The sequence below is a fragment of the Clarias gariepinus genome, chromosome 3 (assembly GCF_024256425.1).
Source record: "Clarias gariepinus isolate MV-2021 ecotype Netherlands chromosome 3, CGAR_prim_01v2, whole genome shotgun sequence".
Classification (NCBI taxonomy): Eukaryota; Metazoa; Chordata; class Actinopteri; order Siluriformes; family Clariidae; genus Clarias; species Clarias gariepinus.
In genome coordinates, this window is record NC_071102.1 from 12,719,485 (window position 1) to 12,730,141 (window position 10,657).

At 39.5% G+C, this 10,657-nt stretch overlaps 1 protein-coding gene across 1 annotated transcript in view; it reads left to right on the forward strand.

The window, feature by feature from the left end:
- The window catches only part of mtmr10 (myotubularin related protein 10), a 34,038-nt gene extending 23,930 nt beyond the window's left edge, over positions 1–10,108 (forward strand). Inside the window, exons 9-16 of the mRNA XM_053491799.1 lie at positions 248–336; positions 728–858; positions 4,298–4,367; positions 4,822–4,892; positions 5,760–5,932; positions 6,316–6,486; positions 6,588–6,776; positions 7,473–10,108. Coding sequence (XP_053347774.1) covers positions 248–336; positions 728–858; positions 4,298–4,367; positions 4,822–4,892; positions 5,760–5,932; positions 6,316–6,486; positions 6,588–6,776; positions 7,473–8,090 — 1,512 coding nt within the window. The 3' untranslated portion in view covers positions 8,091–10,108. The remainder of the gene's footprint in view (positions 1–247; positions 337–727; positions 859–4,297; positions 4,368–4,821; positions 4,893–5,759; positions 5,933–6,315; positions 6,487–6,587; positions 6,777–7,472) is intronic.
- The last annotated feature ends 549 nt before the right edge of the window (positions 10,109–10,657 follow it).

The window sequence follows — 10,657 nt, forward strand, 5'->3', positions numbered from 1 at the left end:
CTCCAATTAACATCAAGCGTGTGTGAGAGTGCAACTTAATGAGCCGAAAAAAGCAGAGCTAGGGAGTATTTCATCAGTGTGTAGGTTTAAATAATATGGACATAATCCAGGAGTTTACTGTTTCAAATGCATTTCAGCTATTTATGTACAAGGAGCTATGTTTGGCTCGTATGATAAAATTGATTGCATGTGTGGATATATATATATATATGTGTATATATGTGTGTGTGTGTGTGTGTGTGTGTAGTTATGGTGCTGGAATCACCCCAATGGGAGTGCCCTGGTTCGAATGTCCAACATCACCGAGCCCCAGCAGCAGAGGAAACTAGATCAAAGGTATGGGATACGGCAGTAGGTGAGGTGAGAAGGGGACATGAGAAGAGAGAGTAGAGTCATCTGTTCTTTTACACTTCACATAAACACAATAAATGATGCAGATTTCTGATAATAGGCCGTGGGAATGCAGGAAGTCTGAATTCATTTTTCCGGGGTTGTTGCGTAGCAAGTGTCTGTTTCCAATTTATTTTGAATCTCGCAAAGAGCATGTCAGCTCAATCACTTAATCTTTTGGCACAACAAATGAGCAGCTGGCAAGTAGTCAGAGTCGAAACACAACACGCGCAGAAAAAAACAAGAAAACAGACATCTCCAACAACATGTTTACGACACGCTACTTTTTCTGTGTGTGGATATGTGTGTAGACAAATCTGCTTCTGAATTCTGATAGGATTTGCAGTGCAGTCATCAAAAGCCACCCGATGCGCAGCAACGTCCTAAAGACAGATTTGGACAAGAGTCTGCCAAACATCCAGGAAATCCAGACTGCGTTAGTGAAGCTGCGGCAGATCTGCGTGATTGGTGAGCAGAGCCACTCCCTGCTTTTACCCTCAGCCTTTCTGTTTGTCCACCATAACAGTAATTTGAATAAGAAAGGTCTAGCTTTGACCAATGTGTTGATCATTGACGTGTCCAAGAGCTGAGGCACTGCACATTTTACACCTAATCCAATATCATTACCTGATATATGATTATGATGATCTTGACTAGGTAATCATTAATTGTAATAATCTAGAAAGGACATTCTTCTTTTTTTGTCTTTCGGCTATTCCAAGGGCATTCTTGATACTTATGCGCCAATACTATACAATATACAATACAATACTATACTATACTATACTATACTATACTATACTATACTATAAATGTCCTGTTTATGTCAGTAGTTTAGGTAGTTCTTAATCCTGGAGTACTCTTACCCTTATGGATAAAGTTGTTTATGTGAGCATACTAATTAGCTAATGCTTTTATAAGTCAGGTGTGTTGGAGCAAAGGCAACACCAGTATGTGCAGGCATGTCTCATCCGAATGGAAAAAGGTGTTACACTGGATTTACCGGATTTACCGTGATCACAATTGGAAAAGCGGCAGTAGAATGTTGTCTTAAAACTTGTACAAGACAGGCCTGTAGCTGTGTTAATGTCCATACCATGTGTTTATTAGAGGAACAGAGGCATTACCACAGGGCCACGCTCTGCCTGCCTTAGCATGTTGTATCACTGAAGAAAGGCTTCACTCAGTATAAATGCTGGTAATTATAGATGCAGCACCTCATGGGTATATTTTCTTACTCATAAACGTGCACAACTATAATGTCACAAATAGCATGTGTAAAGTTAAAGGCCTGAAATTTATTCATTCAATTATTTGGAGTTTTATAAGATTAAATTTAGCTTTTTTGTCAACTGAGTGACACGAGTAATTTACTTGTGACAGCTTGTGGTGTTTCTAAAATATATACCTACATACTGAATACTATTATGACTATTATTCTTTCCATTTTTAGTACTGCATTACTGTTTAAAGCAAAACAAATCATTTAGACATACAATACCGTTCAAAAGTTTTAGAACACTAGCAAATTTCTTTTTTTGTTGTTTGGTTATTTTTTTTAAATAGGAGTTGATGAATGAGGAAAACGAAAGAGAACAAAGAGTAGAAGCAAATATTAGTAGAAGTGAGGTGAGAAGGGCGTTGAAGAGGATGAAGAGTGGAAAGGCTGTTGGTCCTGATGACATACCTGTGGAGGTATGGAAGTGTTTAGGAGAGGTGGCAGTAAAGTTTCTGACAAGTTTGTTTAACAAGATCTTGGAGAGTGAGAGGATTCCAGAGGAATGGAGGAGAAGTGTATTGGTGCCAATTTTTAAGAACAAGGGAGATGTGCAAAGCTGTGGCAATTATAGAGGTATAAAGCTAATGAGCCAGACAATGAAGCTGTGGGAAAGAGTAGTGGAAGCTAGGTTAAGGGCAGAGGTGAGCATTTGTGAGCAGCAATATGGTTTTATGCCTAGAAAGAGTACATCAGATGCAGTATTTGCTTTGAGGATGCTGGCGGAGAAGTACAGAGAAGGTAACAGGGAGTTGAGCTGTGGTATTGTATAAGAAGGTCTGGAGTGGCAGAGAAGTATGTTAGAGTGGTGCAGGACATGTATGAGAGCTGTAAGACAGTGGTGAGATGTGCTGTAGGGGTGACAGAAGAGTTCAAGGTGGAGGTGGGTCTGCATCAAGGATCGGCTCTAAGCCCCTTTTTGTTTGCTCTGGTGATGGACAGGATGACATATGAGGTAAGACAGGAGTCTCCATGGACTATGATGTTTGCAGATGACATTGTGCTCTGTAGCGAGAGCAGGGAACAGGTGGAGGAAAATTCGGAGAGGTGGAGGTATGCTCTGGAAAGCAGAGGAATGAAGGTTAGCCGCAGCAATACATGTGTGTAAATGAGAGGGATCCAGGAGGATCGGTGAGGCTACAGGGAGCAGAGGTAAAGAAGGTGCAGGATTTTAAGTACTTAGGGTCAACGGTCCAGAGCAACGGAGAGTGTTCAAAGGAGGTGAAGAGGCGGGTACAGGCAGGTTGGAATGGGTGGAGAAAAGTGTCAGGTGTGTTGTGCGATAAAAGAGTATCAGCGAGAATGAAAGGAAAGGTGTACAGGACAGTGGTGAGACCAGCAATGCTCTACGGCTTAGAGACGGTGGCACTGAAGAAAAGACAGGAGGCAGAGTTGGAGGTAGCAGAGCTGAAGATGTTCTCTGAGGTTCTCTTTGGGAGTGACAAGGATGGATAGGATCAAGAATGAGTTCATCAGAGGGACAACCTACGTTAGATGTTTTGGAGATAAAGTCAGAGAGGCCAGATTGAGGTGGTTTGGACATGTTCAGAGGAGAGATGGTGAATATATCGGTAGAAGGATGCTGAGGTTGAAACTGCCAGGCAGGAGGTCCAGAGGAAGACCAAAGAGGAGATTTATGGATGCAGTGAGAGAGGACGTGAAGTTAGTTGGTGTGAGAGAAGAGGATGCAGAGGATAGGGTTAGATGGAGGCAAATGATTCGCATCGAACAGCCGAAAGACAAAGAAGAAGAAGGTTATTTTTTTTACATTCTACAACAATACTGGGGATTTCAAAACTATAAAATAACACATATGGGATTAGGTAATTACATAACAAGAAAAACAACAGTTAGTTGTTATTTTAAGACACAGAGGTCAGCCTTTCTGTAATAGTTCTTGCAAGAACAGTATTGTCAAGTGCATTTGCAAAATCTGTCAAGCACCATAATTAAACTGGCTCTTATGAAGGCCATCCCAGGAGGGCGAGACCAAAACCTACAGTACCTCTGCCGCAGACGAGAAGTTCATTTAGAGTTATCAGCCTGAATAATGACCAATTAACAGCACCTCAGATTAGAGGCGTCTTTACAGAGCATAAGTAGCAGAAACATCTCAATATCAACTGTTCAAAGGAGATTAATGCATTTTTGGACGCCTTCAGCATTCCTTTACAATGTAGAAAGAAATAAAAATCAGGAATCATCATGGAGTTAGAAAGTGTTTTAAAACTTTTGAACGGTAGTGTATTTAGGTTAGTCTCACCAGCATTTATCCTAGACTCTGCAGACTTTCTGTTGATTAGTATCATTTCTATTTTTACGTCTAGTCAAATGATAATGATGTATCATCTCAGTGAATCTGTTTCACAGACCAACACCTATCAGAATCACTCAGGCCGGTTCTGCAGTTAGGTTGTTGTACTTGGAGGTTCTTTAAAAATTTAAAGAATTGCAAATTTATAAAGTAAAAACAGGAGGGGATGTGTTTCTTTTCCCCCCTCATTCTTATCTTAGTCACTATTCAACTTCAGCTTGTGTTTATTAAAAAGGTGTGTGTGTGTGTGTGTGTGTGTGTGTGTGTGTGTGTGTGTGTGTGTGTGTGTGTGTGTGTGTGTGCACGCGTGTTTGCAGAGCCCTTCGAGGAGTCTGACGAGAAGTGGCTGTCGTCCATGGAAAGTTCACGGTGGATGGAATATGTCAGGTATGAATAAACACCATACATTTGCCAAATGACTAGCTGGCTCTCTCTCAGCCTTGTGCACGCAGCACCACTCTGACACCTTCCTTTATTTAGAGGAGTTTCTGTGGGAGTTTAAATGCCAAAACTGAACTGAATAGATTATAAATGCACGAGATGCTCATTTTTGTTGTTGCATTTATTATATTAAAGTCTGTGTAATAAATGGCTAAATTATTACAACTTTTACAGTATTGCTATAGAATGGTCCCAATTAGATACAAATTATTTTGTATAATTTTTTCGCTTTTATCTCATCAATAAATAGAAACACAGTCACATTGAAACATAAACATGCATTCCATGTCAGAATGATTAAATGCACAGGCAGTAACCTCAAATAGATTACCTTTTTTTTTTTTTTTTTTTTTTTACCTGCAGCTGATCCATTAGTCAAATCTATGTGATGTTTTTTCAGGGTGTTTTTGAGGCATGCAGTGGAGGTCATCTACATGCTGGAGGGGAAACAATCCTCAGTCATTCTGCAAGGTTAGCCGTGCTCAGTGACAGTTTTATATGCATCACCAGTGGCAGATTTAGATATGGGCAACATGGGCAGCTGCCCAGGGTGGCATCTTGCCGGAGCAGATTTAATTCAATTAATTAATCTTTTAGATTTTACAACAAGACTGAAACTTACCTTTGCTGCAGAGGAGAAGTTCATTTAGAGTTACCAGCCTCAAAAAACACCAATTATCATCAATTAATTGTTAACACCTCAAATTAGATCTGTCATGAAGGCTTTACAGAGCATAAGAAGCAGACACATCTCAATATCAAGATTATTGTATATTGTGGATGGCTTTAGCATTGTTTTACAGTGTCAAAAGAAAAGGAAAGACCATGGAATTAGAAGTACTAATGTGTATAGTACACAATAACTGTATTGTATAGTTTTAAGGTAAAATGGTTCAGTGATGACTCTTAATTGAAGATGCATGATGTCCTGATGCTTGTTAAATAAAAAAAAAAAAGAAAGAAAAGGAGATTAGGTACTATTATTGCTAAACCAAACCTTTTATGCTAAATATAATGCATGTATTTTTGTTGTCGCCTCTCACAGAATGATGGGATGCCATTATTATTATTATTTTTATTATTTATGTTTATTTTTTGTTTATTTTAATTTTTTGTGGGGCAATCAAGGAGAATTCACTCAGGATGCCATACTGCTATACACATTAGATCTGCCACTGTGCATCACAACAATTTCTAAAATTCATTGAAATTAATACATAGAAAATATTTTAAATTTTCTCTTTCTCTTTTTTTTTTCTCTCTCTCTCTCTCTGTGGATCTTAACTCTGCCCATCTGAAACCTTGCTGAAATTTTTATCTCTTGGTTTCTTTTTGCAGAAGAAGAAGACCGGGATTTGAGCTGTGTCATTGCGTCTCTGGTGCAGCTAATGTGTGATCCTCATTGCCGGAGTCTAGCAGGATTTCAGGGCCTGGTGCAAAAGGAATGGGTGATGGCTGGCCATCGCTTCCTCGACCGCTGCAATCATTTGAAAAAGAACGACAAGGAGGAGGTTAGCAGCCTGGAGACGGCTACAAAACTGACCCTGAATTGTGGAGTTGTGCCTGAAGGACAAGAGTGATGAGAAGGCCGGCTGGCATGCAGAATAGCATTGATTTAGTATTAACAAGAATAACAGTCATGTTTTTCCCACACTAGTACTGTATGAGAATAGAAAACGAAAGTACCTTTTGTTTGAATTATTTAATCCAATGCTATGATTAATTTGTGAATGAAAACCATGTGGGTTTTTTACACATTCTCAAGAACAGACCAAAACTAGATTAATTTCTTTTAAGCAAGAAATATGTTGCCTTAGAGGCATGGATGCTTAAACCATTAGATGTGCCAAATGTGCAATGTGCTGAATATGTACCCCTTTTTTTTGTCTTGCAGTCTCCTCTGTTTTTGCTGTTCCTGAACTGTGTATGGCAGTTATTGGAGCAGTACCCAGCAGCCTTCGAGTTCACAGAGATGTACCTCACGGTTCTGAGCGACAGCATGTGGGTCCCAGTGTTCAGCACGTTCCTTTTCAACTGCCCACGACAAAGGGCAGAACACAGCCGGGTGAGATGATATTGCAACTTGCAGTTTTGAGTGTAATGTCTGTGTTATTGTTCTTGACTGCACCAGTTTCTCTCCTTTTATTTGTGTCCTCCTTTTTTCAGGACTTTGCCCTGAGTAAGAGTATATCCCTGGGAAGGGACAAAGTTCTGCAGTTCCCCCCTGTGTGGGACTGGTCACAGCAATTCAGCCTAAAAGATCAGACCCTCTTTAATAACCCTCTGTATGTGGGCAAGAGCGCCCCCTGTGTGCACAACGGCACAGTGCGGACGTTCACGCATAAGCGCAGCAAGGTGAGGATTGTTTGATAATTAGTTGGATTTTTCAGATTTTTATATGAAAAAAGAGGCATATGACAGACTAGCTTAATCTCGAGTTTTAATGTACATATTAATTAAAAAGTTATAGATTAGAAGTAATCAAAAAAGAAAATCATGAACTATTCAGCTAGATTCTTTTTTTTTTGTAAAAAGAATAATAATAAAAAAAAAAAAACCTTAATGTATGGTGTTTATCCCAAACCACTGTTTTATGTTACAGTTGCTTGCATAAATTTAGTACTATTTTGGGAAAACAGTTTAATTTCCATTTTATATTTTCCTTAAATGTTTGGCTATTATGTTTTAAAAACCTTGTTAAGGTAGTGTTATTGTTGTTTAACTTTCTGAACCTTGACTAGCACACTAACAGTGTCACTATTTCTGATCAAAGCTAGGTATATATAATGGTATGGCAGCACCCTTAGTTTTAATTTACACGCCTACCAAAACAACACACACATCAGTGTGTCTAAAATAGTACCAGTTCAGCTGTCTGGCGTTTTTGATGCTCCTATTTCACTGATGGTAACTGTAGACAGGGGTTGACCAGTTTTGCTAAGCAACATCTGGGCACCAGTTAGTTCTGTAACTTCCACAAAATATAAATACAGCTGCCATATGTACGATAAAGTTTTTTTTATTTATTTTTTTTTTATTTCTCCCATTTAGCAAAAAAACTACAGCTCCACGTTGCGAGGCCTGCCCTCAGATCTGAAGAATGGCAGTCTGTCTGTACTCGATACTCTGCCACGGCGGAATTCTCTGATGCCGCGACTCCGTACGGATGCTGCGCAGGTGAATGAGAAGCAGGACAGTCCCGCCGAACACTTCTTGCAGCACTGGCTTTCTCGGCCCGCTGACCTACAGGGTTTGCTGCTGCCACAGCTCCTGCCTTCCCATTTACCCCTGTGGAAGCTCTACTTCTTGCGCTGGGTGCCCGAGGCTCGCATCCCTAACGGTGGCCCCATCACCACCTTCCACAAGCTCTCTACGCTGGTGGACGAGATCGAAGTTCTGCAGAATCAGCTGAGGCAGTACACAGGAGGGGCGACTCCAGTACGCAGTTGTCCCAGCAGCCCCCAGGATGAAACCGGCAAAATGTTCTTCAGGGCAGGATTATCTCAACGCGAGTCCTCTTCTCCTCCCGAGTACCTTAGTTCCTCGTTCCCTTTCTCGCCTGTGGGCAATCTGTGTCGGCGCAGCATCCTGGGAACTCCCCTCAGCAAATTTCTCAACGGAGCCAGAATCTGGTTGTCCACAGAGACGCTGGCCAATGAGAACCATTGAAAACCTTTGGCCTGATTAGAGGCCTCAAACAGCAATTGTATTGGTGTAGCGTCATCGTGAATTCTCTATAATGTTCTCCCCTTGTCCACACTGGTCCATTTGGCTATTCAGTTTTTTCTGAAAGCTCATTAGCCAAATATTTCTGGTTGGTTATGATGTGTATTTGGTGAGGTGGGAAAAAAATGTCATAGCTAACACTGAATGAGGCTGACATTAAGATAGGGATTCTTGTATTTCTGTGCTGGTTTGATTTAATGAGGGATTTAGTCTGTTGTCAAGTAGGCATGAGCCGATATTAGACTTTCATATCACCGCAAATGCTCAAATCTTTATGGTTTATAATATTATTATTGCAACTCGTGTCATTTTAAAGAAATTATGCCTCATTCTAAGATGTTCTGTTTTTTCTCCATTTCCCATCTGGCATTTAATGAATATTGCATTAGGGTGTAAAAATCGGTACATGCCTATTGTCTAGAATTTTTGCAAGTTTTCAAGTGAGGTGTTTTTTTTTTTCCCCCTTTGATGAAGCATCACTATAAAATCCGCACATTCTAATTATTTCCCTCTTTTTAAACCACCAGTACTGGTTGCTTTTATGTTTTTTTGGGAGTTCTGGCATTTAGATTAATGATGATGATGAAAGTAGGATTGTAATTTAAGTCTGTGGTAGAAGAATCTTAACACTTTATTTTAGTATGTATAGATATATAGATTTTGTAAGCAACCTTCTGGAAAGGTCTTACTGTTTGGTAGCTTTTAATAAAATTGGGGTTTGCAGGGATTGCCCATAATAAAACCCCCCAGAAAACACAGGTGACAACTGTGCACTCGGAGTGAACTCTAACACACACACACACACACACAGGCTGGCCCTCGTCTTGTTAGATCCCTCTCCCAACAGAAGCACAGAATAGCTGCTCTAAATAACTGACTACTGCTCCTATCAGTCTGCTGGTTGAACTGGTACAGCAGTCGAGTGCACCGTATCCCAGTAGGCACATAGTGAATTAGCTTTCGATCAGAGAGTCAAGTTTAAAAATGTAGGTTAGGGGTTTATTGGGTAAAAGGCAGCACTTGTTACCTCTGTGTTGTTTTTTTCTTTTAACTGGACACTCATTCTGTTTCGTATGATCTTTAGCTTTTTTTGTAGAGACGATTATCTTTAGATGTAGATCAGGGTTTGAGACGGGGTGGACGATATGCTGATATCAGTATCGCAATAAATTATGATCATACAACACGTCAAGTTATAACACAATTTAAGAATTTGTCCTATTACTCACCTTAGTTAATTAATAACTTCACCCTAGTTTTTCTTTTTAAAAAACGTGTTTATTACAATTTTTATTTAGTTGATCAACTAAATTGCTGAGGATGTAAGTAAAACAATCGTGTTGTAAGAATACCTTCGGATATTTTTTGTTTTCATTTAAAAAAAATTTAAACTGGAAATATCGCCCACCCTTACTCTGTGAACACGTACTTGGATGCCATATTTTTGTTTAAACCTTTTATTGTCTTGAATATGGTACTTTTCCTTCCATTTATCCTTATTAATATTTTTTTGTGATCATTTGACCACTAATGCAGTGCACTCAAAGCTGTGGATGAAAAAAGTTACTTGATATAACACATGTAGATCTTTTTTTCTTTGTTTTACAACAAACAGCGCTGATATTTATTCAGATATGCAAAGAAGCTGAACCGGGGTTATTTATTCTGATCCTGTGTGCCTTTTTGAAATTGTGGCCTTGCTATTTGAGTGGATGTTTTCTTTCTCTTTCTCTCAGGCTGTAACATGCCGGCACTGCCTCCTGTAACAGCGGCTAAACTTAACATAATTCCAAAGCTGTTTGTGTGTGTGTAGAATTGTGTAAGCTATGAGGTGGTCAGCTGGGCTCCTGTACATCCAAAAGGTTCTGATTTAACTCTTGTCAACTATTCTCGACTCTGAGCCGCTATGCGAGATACGATGCTTCTGAATTATTTCTTTGAAATTAAAAATGGGTTGACAATTCTGTGTGCGGATTTAATTTTTATTTTATCTAATATAAGACATGTCAAGGGCACTCTCATCCATAAAACTTTTACCACAACTTCCTAAGCAATACATCAGTGTAAATAAAAGTTTACATATTTTGTGTTCATTCACAATTAATTAACTGCCCTGGACTCGGGTTGAGTGTAAATAAATTATCACAAAATAGTGACAAAATATTAGCCCTAAAAATACATATAGCCTGGACCCAAATCATTAATTCAAGAATTAAATGTTCCTCAAAGGTTTTGTAAACCAGGTTGGATTATTACCTACATTGTGCCAATTTTCCCCCGAAGCACCTCAGCACTTATATAGTTTCTAAATGATTTAGGGAACAATTATCACCCAGAAACATTCATACCGTTTATGTAAGGTGTGTCACTCACCGCGAGTGTCGATCATCAGAGATGCTTACCCCTAGAACAGCGTTAAAGTTAGCAGCTGATGTTTCAAGACAAAATGAAGCTGTTGGTGAGGACGGTATACTAGGTTGCATGTTTAATTAAATGAGCAAATAAACTAC